At 38.3% G+C, this 20,460-nt stretch overlaps 1 protein-coding gene across 1 annotated transcript; it reads right to left on the bottom strand.

Moving 5' to 3' along the window:
- Positions 1 to 10,640: 10,640 nt before the first annotated feature.
- On the bottom strand, positions 10,641 to 12,225 carry LOC125410501 (serine/threonine-protein phosphatase 2A catalytic subunit alpha isoform). Its single transcript, XM_048450141.3, is given in 2 exon segments — positions 10,641 to 11,663; positions 11,665 to 12,225. Coding segments are annotated over 2 exon segments (924 nt in total). The 5' UTR covers positions 12,211 to 12,225; the 3' UTR covers positions 10,641 to 11,285.
- Positions 12,226 to 20,460: the final 8,235 nt, after the last annotated feature.

The following is a 20,460-nucleotide window of genomic DNA, read 5'->3' as shown; positions in this document are numbered from 1 at the left end:
TGTTCCCTCTCACTCTATTAGCTGTACAGCTTTGACCATGAAAACAGGTTGGATTTCATCAAAGAATTTCTTGCATTTTATCTTTCACCTTTGATTGCTATTACGTGCCATCTGTTGGTTCAAAATGTTTCATGAACACTTTCCTAATTTTTTTGTTTTTTGTGGCTTGTTTTGTTTTGCCTTTTTAGGCAGGGTTTCTCTATGTAATAGCCTTGGAACTTGCTTGGTAGATGAGGCAGGCCTTGAACTCACTGATATCCTCCTGCCTCAGCTTCCCAAGTGCTAGGATTACAAGTATTATGTCACCACTGCTCAGCTTTTCCTAATTCTTTTTTGATGTTGTTATTGGTGGTGGTGTGGGTTTTTTTTCTTGTTGTTTTGTTTTGTTTATGGAGACAGGGTTTCTTTGTAGCTTTGGAGCCTGTCCTGGATCTAGCTCTTGAAGACCAGACTGGCCTTAAACTCACAGAGATCTGCCTGCTTTTGTCTCCTGAGTGATAGTACTAAAGGCACCCAACTTGATTTTTCCTAATTCTTGAATGGGGTAACTATCAAAGGCATTTCTTCCTACTTGGTGTATGTTTGATTACTGTTTTGAGATTTAGATCACCTGTTACATGGGCCCTAGCCTCCACACCTGTTCCCTGAGGGGACCTGATAGGAGTGAGACTCACTGACTTCACAGACTAGAAAACACCAAGGTCGCCACCCTTTTCTAACCTTGAACTACTGGCTGACCCATTAAAGGGTGAGACTACAACTTGACTGATCTGTTCAGACATGCATTTTTTTTTGTTTCTCGAGACAGTGTTTCCCTGCCTAACAGTCCTAGCTGTGCTGGACCAAGCTCTTATAGACCAGGCTGGTCTTGAACTCACAGGGATTCATCTGCCTCTGCCTTCTGAGTGTTGGGATTAAAGGCACATGCCAGCACCACCTAGAATAGATAGATAAACATATTTCTTGCCTTCTTATTGAAGTTGGGAAACATTACCTTCTTGTCAAAGTTGGAAAATTGCTGAATTAAGTCTTTTTCAGGCTTCTTAGCAAAAAATCAAAAACAAAAGTAAAAAAAGAAACCCAAAACTCTTACTTGCATTATTTGTTTTATTTCACATTTTAACTTGATTTTTTTTGAAACAGGACCTGTCTTTTTATTTGTGCTTCAGACAAACTATTTCACTACATGGTCCAGTACTTCCTTCTGAACACTGCTTCTGCAAATACTATTTAAAAAGGAAAGCTAAAATTAAAATAAATAATCTGGGATTAACAAAGAGAAAAGAGGGGGTGGAAGTGGCATTTTCTTTCTTTTTTCTGTTTTGTTTTCTATCTTTATTATTTTGGGGGGCACAGTTTCCCTGTGCAATAGCCATAGCCATTCTTAAACTCACTTTATAGACTAGGCTGTGTTCTTGGTAACATTCTGGATTTTGTTCTTATTTCCTATTTGTAAATTGACATTTCTTCTCTTTCTCTAACTGACAAAAATGCTTTTGCAAGAAGTATTTATAAGTTTATTTTAATTGTGTACATATAACTCTTATGTTGTATGCAGCATACCCACATTTCAAGTCATGGGCTTAGATAGTAAAGCATTGTAGATATCCCATATTCATGTAATGACAGGAACCCCCAAATGACTTTCAAAATATTTGACTAGGAAAAACTAAGTATTGAAGAAACTGGTTTGTTTATTTGTCTTAAAGCAATCTGTGGGCTGTTGAGCAAGCAGTATGCCTATCTGTGTTCTTGGCAATACATAGGCAATTCAAGTCCTTGAAAGAAGGAGCATCAGTTTTCTTTAAGGGTTTGACCACAGTCCAGGAGGTGGCTAGCCACCAACGAATATTTGGGTTGTAAAAATTGGGCTTCTTTTTGGAACATGAAGTTGGTTGGGCAGGATGTGAGGATGAATCTGGATGAGCTGGAGGAAGGGATAAATATGATCAAACTATATTGTATGAAAATCTCAATGAATTAGTAAAATACTATTTTATAAGAAAATAGCACAAGACTCGGTGGACAGAGGTGATCTTATTTATTCTTCATAGGAATGTGTTGCATGATTGTTTTTTCCTGGAGCACCCAGATGGGGTAAGAGCAGACCAAAGAATTGAGTCCATCAAGTGTAGCTTAATGAACAATGTGCTTACTTGGGCCCACTTGCAGCAAGTAACAGGAGCATGAGAAATTTAAAGGGAGCTAGACTGGGAAGAATATGGTATAAAGTATATTTATAAATTATCACGTGTTGCTTGTGCTTGGCTGAAAGCAAACTCTGAGCCTGAGAAGAGCTCCCTTTTCCCAGATTCCAGTATGTTTATTCCAAGTGGTCTCCAAAACTCCCTCTATCTATCTGCCTACCTCTTTTAGGGAAGAAGGGAAACAGCAAACAACAAAGGGTATTAAATCAGTATGTCATTTGGAACAGCTAGAAGGTAAACTATACGGTATCTGTATTCTTTTGTATTGGTGTCGCCATTCCTTCTTGTCTGGTGCCCATCATGGTACCAACAGTGCACCAGGCAACAACAGACATGGTCAGAATTCCATACAATACTTTGTGTGGCTTGGGTTTTGGTGTCATTAATTCTAGGGGACTCAGCAACTTGAAAGGACACTGGTCACAGCACGGCCTATATGGCAGTGGTTGTAGCACTCACGGACACCAAACCACATTGCTATAAATATGCATGCCATTTTTTCAGAATTTGATTTTATGCTATAACAGAATTAAGTCTGGCCCAAAATTGGATATGCTGTTTTAACTATTACTGAAATTAAGTCTACAATGGATTCTGTCTATTGAAATGCCTTGTATAGTGCTAATAATTATTGTCCTAGTGTGATATCTGAGCTTCTATCTCTTTCCATGACTAGGATCAACATTCTATAGAAGTTGTTTACTTAGTTTTTCTATCTGGGTTATAGATAGAATATATCTTTGAGCTTCTATTAACTTGCACCATAAATTTATCATCAAAAGTATTGAGGCATACAAATTAGCCTGTTCTCCAAGGATTCTAGCTTTCTCCCAAGCCTATTGATATATACTGTCTGTATCCCATGTGGGACTCCTCATCAAATCATATAAAGGATGGGCATTTAAAACAAGATGGCTGTGACAGTGAAGCAGTTCCTCTAGAAATCACCCAAAATACATGCAGCTGTTTTGCATTCACAGCCACTGCATAGGCTGATGAAAATTTGTTTCAATAAACTTGTCAGGTGTTAGACACAACTTACCTTACCATCATACTCCAAAGAATTTCACAATTGTGCCTGACCCTCATGCTTTGTATAGACTGACTTCTTATCCTCACTTCTATAGGTGCATTTGTGTATATTCAAGGTACTTTTCTAAATCTTGAAGACCCTGAAAGGATGCCATTATATAAACTTGTATAAGCTATATAATGAAGCTGAATACAGGACTTGCTGGATAAAGAAACAATGACCATGACAAACAGTAGGACCCTGAAGATAAACTTGAGAAAACTTGAGTTGTTATCTATTCCAAGTTTGAAGATGTGAAAGGAATACAAAAAAAATGCTAACATTGTCCAATACAGCATGGAAGTGTCCCGTTACCTGCAAATTTTTTTTTTGTCAAAAGAGCAATGTTGAGTACTAGAATGGATGAGAGGCACAACTTCATTTAGTTGTCTATAATCCATGGCCATTTTTCATGAGTCACCTAGTTTATTTAGTGGTCCCATAAGGTTTGTGAAAGGGGTTCAAGAGGGACAAATAATCTCTACCTTTTCTAATTGTTTGATGATTTCTGTAACTTCTTATTTCTCATGAAACATGTATTGTTATTTACCTCCCTTCAGGTACTCAATTCACCCAACCACACATGACTAATTTAAAATTCTTATCCCCAGGAGAAACTCTCCAACCATGGTATGTAGAAGGTATCTTATCAGTATATCCATATCCAGTATATTTTCTGGCAAGAGAAAAATTTTCACAGTATGCTCTTAAGAGAGATAATCCCCTCCCTTGGGGCAAGCAATGCCCTTTTTATTTTGACTGTTCTATCTCTGTGTCCATCCACTACCACTCATTGTTCCAGTACCCTAGGAGTTGTCATAACCAATGTACACTCAGTTTCCACATCTGCTAATGTACAAGTATTTTACACATTCACAGAGGACCTCAAGGAGCCTTGTCTAGCCCTCAGTTGTGAGAAACTTGGCTACTCCTTTAGGAGAATGGCTGGGATGGCTCTCATCCTCATCTTCACAGAGGGCATAATATGAAACACACACTTTTTCTGCACCTTTATTGAACTGTTATTCAAACTTTAAAGCCTTCTGAGGGTTCATGAGCATTAGATTCATCTTCCTGTCAAATTTCCTTCCCCTAGAGACTTTTTCTTGATATATTCTGTCACTTTTGTTTTCCAGGGACCAAGATAGACTTCATCATCTGCCTTCCCTTTCTTTATCCCCACCTGAGTGCTTACAGTGGAGACATACCTTACAAACCCGATTTATAAGCTTCCTGTTGTGTTGACTTTTCTTAGGAAGACACGAACAAATACTTTTCTGTAGAAGGCCGCAGCCACATTCTCCATCATCAAGATGGCGCTGACATCCGGCTTCACCGCCAGGTGAACGCACACGTGTTGGTACTGTCCCCGCCTACTCCCGAGGCATTCACCTGGGATTATGGACAATTGACCAATCCAAGAATGACACGTCCGAAGCAGGGTCTGTTTCCTATATAAGGGATGGGTTCCATCATATCTGGGTCTCCGCCATATGGCTTATGCTCTAGCTCCCAAGAGGATTAAAGCCTTTCTGCAGAAGAATCCTGTGTCCCGCATGGTTCTTGCAGGCGAGGCTGAGCGCAGGGCACTTTTCATCCTGTATAGGGTACCAATGCTATAATCCATGAAAGATTCCAAATAAGTCTAACTTGGTGAACAAATGAGTTTAAATGTTGTTCCTGAAAGGAGCACAGGCTTACAGTGGAGACACAATTGAAGATAAAAGCTCTTCCTCATTAGCAAATGTTTACCTCTTGCATATTCTCACAGAGTGGGACTTTGAATGCCTATGAGATTCCTATGCATAATTACAGATGTTGTAATTTTCTTAAAGCAGCAGTCATGTCATGTCTAAATGTCAGAGTTCTACAATAGAATGAATGTTGACACAAATTTTTAAAAACCTTTTTTTTTACTGAGCTAAGTATTTTTCCCACTCCCTTTCCTTCCTCCCTTCTCACCTTCCACACTCTCCCCTACTCCCACCCCATGCTTCCAATTCTCTGTAGTTGAAACAACTTTTTTTTAAAAAGGGAATTTGTCATTAGCTAATAAAAATATATACATGTTTTACATTTGACCAAGCAATTTCATTCATAGAGTTTTTAATTGAAGGTATACATTCAACAACAGAAACATAAAAATAAAAAGATGAATCTTGTTTTCTAATCTAATCTGTTACTCTGTGCAGAATGGAAGCTGTTAATATTGAGAGTTTTTATTGAATAGTCTAATGTACCAATATAAAAATGGTTGAAAAAGCCATAGTACATCCATTCAGTGAAGTACCATGTGTAATATGAGGGCCAGCTTGTTGGGGTATCTGTTCCTGCCCAGTACCCCACAGCCAGCAAGTCCCAAGGAAAATCACACACAGGACTCCATAAGGTTATAAACTGATTGGCCCATTAGGTCAGGCTACTTATTAGCTCTTACAACTTTTGTTACCCCATTATCCTTATCTACATTAGCCACACGGCTCAGTACCTTTCTCAGCTGGGCAGGTTACATCCTGTCTCTTCGGTGGTCTGTGCAGGAGTGGCAGAGGGAGCTTCTGCTTCCAGAATACTCCCAGTCTCTTTGCTCCACCCCTACTTCCTGTCTGGCTTTCCCGCCTATACTGCCTGCCTGGCCAATCAGCGTTTTATTAAAATATGATTGACAGAATACAGACAATTCTCCCACACCAACCATACATCAATAAAGAGAGTAAGGAATACCTCTTACTGTATAAGGAGTGAAGTCTAATGTATTTGTTTAGTGAAGAAAAATAAAGGAAGGTTAGGGTTATAACCCTAAGCAATGGCATACTTTCTTTTATATGTGAAAAAGAAATAAGAACACAATTATGTGTTTGCTCACTGGGGAAAAAATAAAATAGATAAACAAGAAAATACTGAAATATATTACCTATAGCCAGTAGGTGAAAATACAATAAAAAAGGATAGGCATTTCTCTAATCATACATTTTGAACAGTTTTTATATTTAAAACTATGTGTTTTCTAAGTAAAAATGATGAGAAACAAACTAAAATGTAATACAAAGGAAAATAACCCAATCTAAATGATTAATATATTTGCATTGGAGAAGGCTACTTAACCTAAGCAGTTTAAGGTTCCTCTATATTCCAGAATGGAAGAGAATACTGTGAGTTGGAGATTAATGGTTTCTATGCTTTCAGTGCACAAATAAAATAAAACTTAAAAATTTTCCAGGTTTCATTTTACCATGATAAATTTAGCAACTCTTAAACTTATTTTTCTGTAGAACAAATAAATAAGTATATTGTGGAACTAAGTGATTTGCCTTTGGAGGACAGAATTACAAATGAGACAGAAGGAAAGATGGGGAAATCTATAGTCAGAACTGGAATTAGAAGACATAATATAGATCAATGGCAGATGTAAAGAAGGAAAAAGTTTACAGAGACATAGGACTAGACTACAGCTTCATGCTCGCTTTTTCTCATTTTGTCTGCAAAGAAGGTAAAGAAGCAGTGGTACTCCACTAACAATGAATGCAGTGTTCAGGGTTTAGAGTCTAACCATGACAAAAAAAGCAAAATGAAAATGTGTACACTGATTTTAAAAGAAGAAGAGCCAATATTCCTTAGAGAAAGAGGAAATTCCAGTGGTGAATCTTGAAAATCACAAATTGAAGTACTCAAAAATTTGTAAGAATTGGACAAAAGAGAAACAGGGACTATTTTGAGATCTCCTACAGGGCAAGGCAGGTACAATTTATGAATTAAATAACTTTAATAAAAGATGATGGCTCACTAAATAAGTAATTTCATATTGATATAGACACTGGTTCCATGGTGATTTTATATAGAAAAATTAATGAATAAATGAATAGATGAGAAAGTCTTTTCAGTGGAATATCAATTAATGAATATAAATGTAATGGCTGACTATCATACAGGAGTCATACAGTAGTAATTGAGTAAGATAAAAAAATTATTAATGAGCAAACATTAGCAGGTGAAATTTTGATTTTTAAATGAAGTGTTTATATAGTTTTGAGAGATTTCTCCCCCAAAATACTTGTCAATATTAAGGGGACAATAATTACTTAACTGCAAAAACCTGTTTATATGATAAAAGTGACCACTACCAATAAAAGGACCATCAGGTAATGTGTATATACAGACATGCGAGAGCATCCATTCTCTGATATCTCTGCCAAAAAAGGCAAAATTTCAATCTAATTGTGAAGAAACATTATATAAAACCAAACTGAGTGATGTTGGCAACCAGTCTTCACTTGACTCTTCATCTTTGACTCCCAGTATCCCCATCCATGCATAGTGTCTGGCACTGAGAAAGACTGATCTTTGTTCTGAAAATGTTATGACTTCTGAGAATCATGAAAGACATTCTGGCTTTTGTTCTTCTTGATCTGAAATAAGTTAGCTGTCTCTAATAATAGAAGAAGTTTCAACCCCTATAACTCAACAGTCCATTTTCCACATACACATGATGAAGAAATGAGGAATCCAGCCAACAGCCACTGACTGTGCATCTTCTGTGTGCTTTTCCTGTCCCAGTCATCCAGATAGCTGCAGTTCTGGCTATCATTTTGATCACAGTATTGGAGAAGATGTCCAGTCCAGCTAAATTCCTTCAAATTATGACTTCAGAAACTAAAAAGTATTATTAAGCCTCACTTTAAGCCACTACTAATTATAGGGTAATTTGTTACCATACTGTATGATAGACAAATACTTTGAGTGCCATTCTAGAAAAATAGTTACTTCAAAGATACCAAAGACAAACAATGAAAGAACAACATAGTTCCTGATCCAGGAATTGGGAAGGGCTCAGTCAGTAAAATGCTTGTCATACCAGCACCAGGGTTTGAGTTCAAATTTCCAGAATCCAGGTAAAAAGCTACACCCAGTATACCTGTCATCCTAGCACAAGAGAGGCAGAAACAGCAAATGGAACTCACTAAGCAGCCAGCCTAGCATAATCTGCAAGTTTGGGGTTCAGAGAGAGACCTTGCCTCAAATAAGAGAGTGGAAAGCAGATAAAAACATTGACATTAGCCTCTGGTCTCCACATACATCTTTAAGCACATGTGAAAACACATGAACACAATCACATACTACAACACACACACACACACACACACACACAATACTCTGGGAGATTTTTTAAAATTATTTTATTTATTAAAAATTCCCACCTCCTCCCCACCTCACATTTCCCTCTCACTCCCTCCACTCCCTCTCCCTCTCCCTCTCCAGTCCGAAGAGCAGTCAGGGTTCCCTTCCCTGTGGGAAGTCCAAGAACCTCCCCCTTCCATCCAGGTCTAGGAAGGTGAGCATCCAAACAACCTAGGCTCCCACAAAGCCAGTTCATGCAGTAGAATCAAAACCCAGTGCCATTGTTTTTGGCTTCTCAGTCAGCCCTCATTGACAGTCACATTCAGAGAATCCGGTTTGATCACATGCTCCATCAGTCCCAGTTCAAATGATCTTGGTGAGCTTGCACTAGATCAGTCCCACCATCTCAGTGGGTGAATGCACCCCTCACGGTCCTGACTTCCTTGCTCATGTTCTCCCTCCTTCTGTTCCTCATTTGGACCTTGGGAGCTCAGTCTAGTGCTCCAGTGTGGGTCTCTGTCTCTGTCTCCATCCATCGCTGAATGAAGGTTCTATGGTGAAGAAACAAGACATTAAAAGTCGACCAATGGAATTGAATAGAAGACCTGGATATTAACCCACAAACCTATGAACACCTGATTTTCGACAAAGAAGCTAAAACTATACACCTTCAGAAGAAAGAAAGCACCTTCAACAAATGGTGCTGGCATAACTGCATGTCAACCTGTAGAAGAATGAAAGTAGATCCATATCTATCACCATGCACAAAACTCAAGTCAAAATGGATTAAAGACCTCAATATTAATCTGAACACACTGAACCTGATAGAAGAGAAAATGGGAAGTAGTCTACAACACATGGTCACAGGAGACCATTTCCTACATAAAACCCCAGTAGCACAGACAATAAGAGCAACAATGAATAAGTGGGACCTCCTGAAACTGAGAAGTTTCTGTAAAGCAAAGACACTGTCATTAAAACAAAAAGGCAACCTACTGATTTGGAGAAGATCTTCACCAACCCCGCATCAGACAAAGGTCTGATCAACAAAATATATAAAGAACTCAAGAAACTAGACATTAAAACTCTAATTAACCCAATTAAAAATGATTTTTTTTTCAAATTAAAGAAAAAGAGACCCAAGAATCAAATATATGATCCTGAGGGTGGATAGTTTTGTTGTTCTTATTTTGCCATTACAGACTGTTGATGTAATCATCAAAATTTGAATACAGTAAAAATTATAAAATAGAAATGTACCAATATTGGAGTCTTGCAATTGATCATTGTAGTATAATTGTGGAAACATGCCCTTATTTTTTTAAGAAATACACATTAAAATAAAGGAGAGATAAATGCCTATAATTTATTAAAATATCAAATGTAGCAATTACATAAGATAATTACATAGTCAAAGATATATACTTTTTAACCGACAGAGAGACAAAATTTCTAAAATATTACCCTTTAGGAACCCCCTTTATAGATATACAGAAATTAAAATTTTTACTACTTACACTACAGTAAAAAGACTGCAATGCCAGGCAGTGTAATTCCTGAATTTCCACTTTAAGTAAGCCACTTTAGGTTGTTTTCTCAAACTGAGAGTTGACTATATTAATTGGGTTTGGAAATGAATTTACTGGAACAAAATGCAAAACAGGTTTAATGAATACAATACTGTAAATTGACACAGCATACGAAAATTGTAGATTAGTAGAAATTAGTATTATTTTGTGAAATGTTTCAGATCTAGGCAGAGAAAAGTATAATGTACGTGGTTCTCAGTCAACAAAAAGTAGGCAAGCCAGGCGCTGAGCAGGACTCAGTTTGAGCCAAAAGCAGATTTATCCGGGGCTGCCCTCCCTGCCTCTTCTGCCCCTGGCCACCTGCAGATGTGCTCCACAAGTCTTCAGTACCCAGCGCGGAGGAGAGGCTATTTTAGGGTCCTTCCCCACAGCTTACAGCCAGACGCCCTGGCACTTTAGCCAAATCCCCCTATCCATGCTGGAGACTCAGAACACTCAGAAAGAAACCTTCTCATGGGTCGCTGCGGTGGCATGGGAGCCTTGGGTTCGCTCTGGGTTTTCTTTCTTTTTTTTTTTTTTTTTTTTTTTTTTTTTTACACAGTGGCCTTGCTCTTTATTTTTCTTTACCCGGAATTCTACAAATTCCGAAATTGATCAATTGATTTATCTTGTGGAATAACAGCACCAGTCGTGCCCACTGATACAATCCAAAGCTGACTCTCTCCGTTCTCAAGTTTATTATGAAAACACTGCAGTGACTGTGCAGTGACGTCATCTTACAGGAGGGGAAACAGTTCTATCCAAAACAACTCAACAGGGTTTCTGACAATAACAAAGAACAACGTGGGGCTGAGATTGGAGAAGGGAATAAACCGAGTGCAGACAAATCATATAATTAAATTAAATGGTATCCCTGAAAAGAAACAAAACAAGAGGGGAGGCCTTGGTACTTACTTAAAAATGTTCATTAAGCTCCAATGATTGTTTGCTATCCTCATCTACAGTCATGCTGAGTAAGCTACAGCTAAGTGGAAGTCAACTGGACTCACGGGTGTTAATGTTTACATCCTATTTCTGCAGTCTCTCAAGAAAGCAAAAGTAACTACAAATAGCACTATGCCAGAAACTGGATTCTTGACCAACAATGTCGCGTCAGCATGCAATGAACTGGTTCATTCTAAAGTGGTCACGGCTGTTGATGACAAGAGGTTTTGTATTTTTATATGGCACATCTTTTGGTCCGTGTAAAAAACAAGTTTTTTGAATGCTAACTATTTTCTGACACTTTGAAGTTACTGCTGCTCTTTCCATTTCCATTAGGTCAATATACGGTTCATGGCAATACTGTACAAGTTTAAATTTCCATTACAGGAAGTAGTCTGGGGTACGACGAGTGACATTTGGCTCCCCTCTACGAGGTGCTGGATCAAACTGCGAGAAAGAATACTTAAGAGTGTCGTCAAGTTCCATGATTGCAGCTTGGTTACCGCAACGATAGCAATAGTTTGGAGCACTGAAAATTGTTACTACATTCCGGTCATGGCACCAGTTATATCCCTCCATTACCAGCTGGTGAGCTCTGGACACCAACGTGAGGCCATTGGCATGATTAAATGTCTCAGATATATCTTGGCCAAAGGTATAACCAGCTCCTCGAGGAGATATCCCCCAGTCGCCACGGTCGTCTGGATCTGACCACAACAAGTCACACATTGGACCCTCATGAGGAACTTCTTGATTGTAGGCGATCAAGTGCTCGGAAGTGATCCAGTGTGTCTATGGATGGTGGCAGACTGCCCTGTAGACAGAAGATCTGCCCATCCACCAAGGCAGTGAGAGGAAGGTAGTCAAAAAGGTCTGTGAAGTATTTCCAAACATTTGCATTTCCATATTTCCTTAAACACTCATCATAGAAACCATAAAACTGTGTGATCTGTCTGCTCTCATGATTCCCTTGGAGTATGGTGATACGCTCACAGTAACGAACCTTAAGAACTACAAGCAGTGTAACTGTTTCAACTGAGTAATATCCTCTGTCCACATAGTCTCCCATAAACAAGTAATTTGTATCTGGTGATTTACCACCAATTCTAAAGAGTTCCATGAGGTCATGAAATTGCCCATGTACATCTCCACACACAGTGACCGGACATCGAACCTCTTGCACGTTGGATTCCTTTGTCAGGATTTCTATAGCTTTCTCGCAGAGGCTCTTGACCTGGGTCTTGGAGAGCTTGTTCAGCTGCTTGATCCACTGGTCCAGCTCCTTGGTGAACAACTTCTTGTCCATGATGACGCCCGCCCGAACTGGCTGCCGTTCTGTGCTGCTCCCGCGCCGCCGCCGCTCCCCGGGGTGCTTCCTGCGGCCCCTGGTGGCTGCTAGGCTCTGGCGCCGGCCCGCTGGCTTCACTCCGCAGTACTGGGCCGCTGGCCACGGTGCCTCCTCCTCCACTCGCCCTAGCTCGGACCAGGCTTTCTTCTGGGTTTTCTTCAATCTCATCGCGCCAGGAGTTCTTGGTGAGCTGGGTACGGGAGTGCAGATAAGGGAACTCCTTCAGGGCTAGAAATTTTTCTGTGCCTACACAAAGGTTGGAGACCAAACCAGGGATACAGGGGCACTTCTGGATACTTGTCTGTCCCTGACAACTTCGGAGATTCAGTCAGTCTTTGAAGCAGAATGGCCCCACCTCTTCTGGGACCTGGACCACCACCACTGAAACCTGAGCCACGAGTGGGCGCTTTTGAATGACTGCTGCTGCTGTTTGGTGGTTCTCTCTCTCTCTCAAGATTCCCAGCCTCTTGAGAATTCAGCCAAGTGCTGTGTTCAAGGATCATAGGGCTCATGTGCTTCTGTGCATGCAGAAATCCTCTCTAGCCATGGAAGGGTTGTTGAGTCCCTGCTTTTCTTAAAGAATAATACCGATTCTCCAGTATGGGTCTCAGGTTTTGTTTGACTTTGATAGGATATTTAAGACTGTGACTTCTGTAGCAGTGTATGCTTACATAGGTTCTCCTTCAACGTTCTCTGTAACAGTTTTTGGTTTTTTATTGTTTTTGTTTTACAGATTGGCTTGCTTTTAAAGTAGTATAGTTTGCTCTGGTAGTGAAGACATAGGTTATAAGACAACCTCAATAGCTGGGTGAATTTTGGCAAGTCGTAATATAATTTATTCTCATAGTGAATATATTCATAGGTTATAAGATATTAACTATAAGCAAATATCAATAGCTGGGTAAATGTTAGAAAGTCGGTTAGAGCCTCGACCCTCAGTTTCTCACATATGAAATGAAGTTAGAAATGAGCTGTGCTACCGTCCCACAGAGCTGTGAGAAATCATGAGCTGCTGGGGAAATTAGGTCACGGTACTTGATTGTTGACACTTACAAGTGTAGCAATTAGCAGTTAATGGTGAATCTAGTCATTAAATGCAGAACTAATGTATTTGCATTAGTTGTGGTACAACTTCTACTGGAAAACAAATTCTAGGGATGACTGGACCTCCTTTCATGTTCACTGATGAATGTTTTATGCTTAGTACCATATTTTCCTTAATATACATAACTCTCATTTAAAAAACAGCTATTAGATATTCAGAGTCCCAGTGTTAAGGCATTTGATGATAATTCTCAATAATGGTCTCCCACCCCGTTCCTGATTTCTGGCCAGCTTTATATTCATCCCATTCATAAATCCTCCATCTACTTCCACAGGATTTCTAAATCATCCATGTGAAGCCCCTTAGATCTAAGTAGTTCATTGCACCCTGTCCTCCAGAAACATTTTCTGTGTTATAGTCGCTATTCTGATCTTCACTCTGACGCTAAAAAGAGGAAAAGAGGGAACAGGGACTTTTAAGAAAACCCACATCATGCAATTTGAAAAATTATTACATGTATTTATTTGTTTACTGGGGGGTGTGGATTCAATGGCATGTGCTTGGAGGTCAGGGACTATTTAAAATGAGTTAGCTCTCTCTTTTCACCTTTGGCTCCAGGAATTAAACTTAATTGATCAGTCAGGTTAGAGAACAGTGTCTTTAGCCAGTGAGACAAGTCACCTGCTCCTTTGCTTTTCTGATTGGAGGAGAATCCAGTCTTTGGAGATTCTGTACTGAGGGTTGGGAGGTGGGTAGTTTTAGTAAAAGTCCAAGGTCTCTTTACTAGAGATGAGACTTCCATTAATCCTCACCCAGAAAGAAAAATTCTTGCCTCTTTTTGACATGGAAAGTCACATTATAAAGTTCCCTCTTCCTTTGTAGTTTCCAGATCTTGTATTCCTCTTTGTCTGTATTGTTATCACTGATTGAATCTTATGAATGTAAATGGTTTCCCATATTGTGGAAGATAATTTAACTTTGTCCTTATTTACGTTTGATAATCACACATTATTATCTAATTAGAATAACTGGTAGAAGTGGTATCACATATAAATCAATTAAAGTAAATTTAATTTTAAAATATCTCTATGATAATTTAGTATCCTATGCTAAAAGCTTTTATTTATAAGATTTTTGCTTGGAAGGTTGGAGAGATGTCTCAGTAGTTAGAGCACTTGCTGTTCTTGTAGAGGACAAGGTTTGGTTTCCAGCATCCACTTGGTGCCTCATAATCACCCACAACTCCAGTTCTAGGGAATGCATAACTGTCTTAAGGACTTTGCAGTCACTGATCACATATAGTGTACATACATACATGTAGGTAAAACACTGTTAGATATGAAATAAAAATAAAATCTTAAAAACACTTTTAAAGACACTTTTATGTGTATATTTCTGATTTTTATCATAAAACTAGAGGATTTTTTTATTTTTTGTACCCATTATTGTTTGACTATAATGTGTCTGCCATAAGCTCATGTATCTGAACAGTCAGTCTACAGCTGTCCTGTAGAACCTTTAGAAGGCCATAGATCTATCTGGAGAGTGGACCATGGAGGTTATATATCCTCCCCCACTTCCAGCTAAACTTTCCACTTCCTGACTGGTGTCATGTAACCAGCAGCTATTGAAGTTTTCTTCCCCTAAAGACCAAGCTGCTCCAGTCATATACCTTCCTCATCATAATGAATGATATCCCCTGGACCATAAGCCAACTAATCCCCCCTCCTTTAAGTTGTATCTGTCAAGCATTTGGTCACAATGATAAGAAAAATAACTGGTACTAATAGCTGACATAACTTCCCTTCAACCCTACCAAAAAGTATATAGGCTCATCATTTTATTACTATTTTATCACATAAGGTTATCTTATTACATAAGGTTATATAAGGCTAGTCTCATGCAAGTATATAATATACTTTGAGGATATCCTATGACCCCCCCCCTCCTTTGTAATCTTCTCCCCTCCCATTAGTACCATTTGTTCTTCCAGACAGTTTGTATCTACATTCAAATATATAAGAGAGAGAAAAAAAAGAGATACCCGTTTTTCTAAATCTGACTTAATTCACTTGATATTATTATCTCTGGTTACATTCATCTTCTTACAAACAATATAACTTCATTCTTGATAGCTGAAAAGGTTCCATTGTGTATACATATATTGGTTCCATTGTGTATACATATATTGTCTTAATTTATTCTATTGCTGGGCACCTAGGCTGGTTCCATAACTTAGCCACTGTGAATAATACTACAATAAGCATTGATGTGCAAGTATATCTGGAATGCTGACTTGGACTCTTCTGTGTAAATATTGACAAAAGTACGGGATATTTTAAGAAAATGCTGATTGGCCAGGCAGGAAATAATAGGCGGGTCAACCAGACAGGAAGTAGAGGCGGGGCGATGAAAACAGGAGTATTCCAGGAAGGAGGAAGCCATTCCTCCAGTTCTGCCCAGGCCACCATAGAGGAAAGATGTAAGCTGCCCCACTGGAAAAGGTAATGAGCCATGTGCTAACGTAGATAAGAATAATGGAGTAACATAAGTTATAAGAGCTAATAAGTAGCCTGACCTAATGGGCCAATCAGTTTATAACCTTAAGGAGGCCTGTGTGTGATTCTCTTTGGGATTTGCTGGTTGTGGGGTACCGGGTGGAACGGAAACCCCAACAAGCCGGTCCCCTCATGTTACAAAAGTGTGATCCCAGCCTTTTTGTTTCCTTTAACTCCTAAATTTTCTGAATACTAGGGTTTAAGTCATCACCATGGTTTAGCATCATCTTTCTGACATCATTCTATGATTTTTACATTGTCTTAGAGATTAAATATTAGTGTACAAAATAATATTAGTTTCATCTTATTCTTACCACATTTAATTCAAGAGATATTTTTATTAAATAACAAGAATGAAGCAGTAGACAATGGATTGTATAAGGGACAACACAAATTATGCATATATAACATATAACTAAGGATTGAACACAAGGCATTGTTCAGGCAAGGCAAGCACTCTATGTCCAGGCTTTATGATGTTGTTTAATAGTAGAGGTAAACTTCTATTCAACCATAGGAAAATAAATGCTGTCTAAGAGAATTAGGGAGATTGAGGTCTTCTGGATAGAAATTTGGAGGAAATGATATCTTTGATATTTTAGTTTTTTGTTTGTTTTTTGAGACAGAGTTTCTTTGTGTAACAGTCCTAGATGTCCTGAAACTAGCTCTTGTAGACCAGACTGGCCTCAAATTCACAGAGCTGTGCCTACCTCTTCCTCCAGAGTGCTGGAATTAAAGCTGTGCACCACCATCACCCAGCAGAAATGATATCTTTGGAAAAACTGGAGAAAGAGCAGTATGGTTTGAGTACATATAAACTCCAAGATTGTATACTTTTTCTGTGAATAATATTAATTCATCATAAATTTTTGAGAGAGAAGTATGATATGTTTATATTTATTTATATTATATTTTATTATTATATTGATTATATTATATTAATTATATTATATATAAAAGAAGAAATTTGGGCTAGAGAGATGGCTCAGTGGTTAAGAGCACTGCCTGCTCTTCTAAATGTCCTGAGTTCAATTCCCAGCAACCAGATGATAGCTCGCAACCATCTAGAGTGAGATCTGGTGCCCCCTTCTGACCTGCAAGTGTGCATGCAGGCAGAATACTGTATACACAATAATTAAATAAATCTTAAAAAAAGAAAGGAAGGGAGGAAGGAAGGAAGGAAGGAAGGAAGAAAGAAAGAAAGAAAGAAAGAAAGAAAGAAAGAAGGAAGGAAGGAAAGAAAGAGAAACTCATGACATGTTATGGTGGAAGTACTAGACCAAGGGAGGCCAGCATTAGAAAGATGAATTTTTGTAGAGAGCTGCATGATGCCACACCTTAAAGGTGGCGCTGGTTTCTGCCTTCCACCTTCCTGATGGTGAGTGCTCTCAGCTGTGAACAACTCCATATATGGCTAAAGCTAAAGATCTGGCTTGCTTCCACGTTTTTGGAGCTATCTGCATTACCCACGTGGCTTGCTGGGGTTGGCTACCCAAAGGTTAAATAAACTGTAGGCTGGCATTGCCCTGGGGTGAGAGGGTGAGAAAATTATTCAAAGGTCCTGAGTAAACCACAGAGAGAAGAGTCCGGTGTTGCGTCTTCCTTGCTGGCAAGGCGGTCGTGACAAATTTTGCCACTCAACGATACAGTAAAACAATAAAAACGCCAAAGTAATAGGTTTGGGAGATATTCTGGAATCCAGGCCATAAAATTTTGTAACTAATTGAACTGAAGGATTAGAGGATGAGTTATAGAGAGGAAATGATGACTGTAGGCTTTTAATACATGAGACTTGGTAAATGATGCCATTAGCTGATAGATTTTAATAATGAGAACATAGAGTTTTTAATATAGAATTGACCACAAATAAAGTTTTCTCTCATACACAGAAATAAAGACAATAAGGTTTGAACAGTGTTTCTCCTTGAGAAAGCACAGATTTTACAAATTTCAAAAACTGCTTTGAGAAAACATACGCAGAACGATCAGCAAGTCCAGTCAGGGAATTTAATAGAAAACGCATAAAGTCTTCTCCATTCCAGCCCCAAATCCTGTTTTGTTTCCCTTGTAGGTAGATCTTGTACAACTCCTGGAGACCTCCTCCATGGCTCTGTGAATATAAGTATGGTTATCAAGTTTGGGTCAACAATTCCATATCCTTGTAATACAGGGTGAGTAGGCAGGAAGCCTCTTCAGGGTATATGGATACAGAAATAATATTTCTAACCATAAACCCATTAATATGAATAAAAACAGAAGCATGGTCTCCTTGGTCTGCTTTAGAAATGACATTTCAGTGTTGCTCAGTTAAGGGGGTCCTTAGAAAGAAAGAAGATGGAGCTACCTTGCTTCAATTTTAAGTCTCTGGTGCTATTGACAAGAAAGTCAGACTTCATTTGCTCTAATGTTGAACCTGTTAAGGAAGCACTTCTTTATCACTATTTCACCATATCATGAATGTTATTCTACCCTTTCCTCCTTCTTTAAGAGGAAAAAATTAGGCTTTTCTAAAGTGTTAAGTGTGACCTGGATGTGATTAAGCACCTCTTTGCCTCCAGATATCGACTCATTGATGACTCATCTGCTAGATGTATTCTCTCAGACAATAATCTAATTTGGGATAATGACAGGCCTACTTGTGAATGTGAGTAAAATGATCACTTTATGACATCCTACTAAATTTTTCTCATCCCTTTCTAAAGGGAAACTGGGTATTGGTGCATAAAAATGAGTGCCTGAGACATTTCACTCGGTTTGGTTGTTATGGACACAGCTCTGACTGATATTCTTCCATGATCTCTAATCCTATCACACTATTCCATTAATGTTCTTTTATGATGTTATTTAGTGGTGAATAGGTTCTTAAGTTTAAAATATGCATGAGTTTACACATGACAAATGCAACCAAGTAAAATTAGATCACACCAAGAAATCTCTAATAACACAGACTGTACTCTGTCTGCCCTCATAGCTTTTTGACTTTTTAATCAGGCAGTTCCTTGTATTTTCATTTCTGACTTATTTTTATTTGATCAGAATACAGAATTTCATTATTAAAAATAAGTTGTAAGTAAAGTTTAAGTTTGGTTTATGAAAATGAAGACTAAATTTTTAGAAAATAGAACATTTCAATTGCTTTCTCTCTTTTCTTAACTACTTCCCTTCAAAAGCTATTCCTTGTGAGTCACCTCCAGTCATTGCCAATGGGTACTTTTACAGAAGCAGTAGAGACACCTTTTTGTATGGAATGGTAATAAAGTTGCCATGTTGGAAAAAATGGGGAAAAACTGTTTGACCTGTGGGTAAGGAGTCAATACATTGCACCAGCAAAGACAATCAAGTTGGCATCTGGAACAGTCCACCCCCTCAGTGTATTCCTATAGTCAAGTGCCCAGTGCCACAAATTGAAAATGGAGAAGTGGAGTCTGGATTTAAATGTTCCTTCTTCTTAAATGACACAATAACATTTAAGTGCAAGCTTGGCTTTACTATGAAAGGCAGCAGTATAGTGTGGTGCCAGCTAAACAGAAAATGGAGCCCTCCACTGCCAACATGCTTCAGGGGTAAGTCGGGCTGAAACTTTGCGTATCTGGGCAACAAATACTTGGCAAAATGTTTAACATTACTAATCATCGGGGAAACGCAAATCAAACCACAATTATGTATAACTTCTCTTCACTTTATAATGACTCATCAAAAAATATAGAACTGGGGAGTTGGCTCAGTGTATAAAGTGCTTGTACAAATGTGAAGGCTTGAGCTTAATAAACAAAACCTATATATTAAAAAATAGCTTTTGTAGTGGCACATGCTTTTAATCCCAAAATCTGAGAGACAGAGACAGACAGATCCCTAGGGCTTGCTGACAAGCAGCCAGTCTAGCTTAGCTGGTGAGCCAGTTCCCTTGTCTCATAAAATAAGATCATCTCCTCTATATACATATGTATCAGTGTACACTCCCACATACATACACATACACACACACAGGCATGAGGGCCTGAATTAATTTTTACACATATAAAGACTCCTTCATTGCACAGTATACCAAATGCTGTTAAGAACAGAGACAAAAGTCAGATTAGATAGGAGAAATAAATTCCTGTGTCCCTATAAACAATAGAATTCCCACTGTTTATTATATCTTTTCATATATATTTTAAAATCTAGAATAAAGGATTTTGAAAGTTTTCACTTGCAAAGAAATAAGTTTTAGAAGACAGATGTTTACCCTTACTTTCATATTATACAATATACTTATTTAAGCATCACATGGTTTCTCATAAATATGTACGATTACATCCTTTAAAGAATAAAAGTAATTTTAAAACCCAGTACAAAAGTTCATCATTAGAGTTTTAGATAATTTTATTTTATTTAAGTGAGGATAAATTCTCCATTATATTGGCCATATTGAAAGATGGAATTGACTAAGATAGGAATTTGATTCAAAATTGTGTAGATATCCATCTTGATAATGAAAATAAGTTTTGTGGAAGAAAGTTGGTAGTTATCTTGAGCCTGTGGCCCTCATTCTCTCCTTCTACTCCTAATATAAAATGTCTGCCTTTTTAAAAGCCTGGCAACAAAATTCAGAAGTCTCAGAAG

The sequence above is a fragment of the Myodes glareolus genome, chromosome 22 (genome assembly GCF_982192425.1).
Source record: "Myodes glareolus chromosome 22, mMyoGla1.1, whole genome shotgun sequence".
NCBI lineage: Eukaryota > Metazoa > Chordata > Mammalia > Rodentia > Cricetidae > Myodes > Myodes glareolus.
The sequence above is the reverse complement of the archived record's forward strand: the minus strand, read 5'-3'. Positions and strand labels throughout refer to the sequence as shown.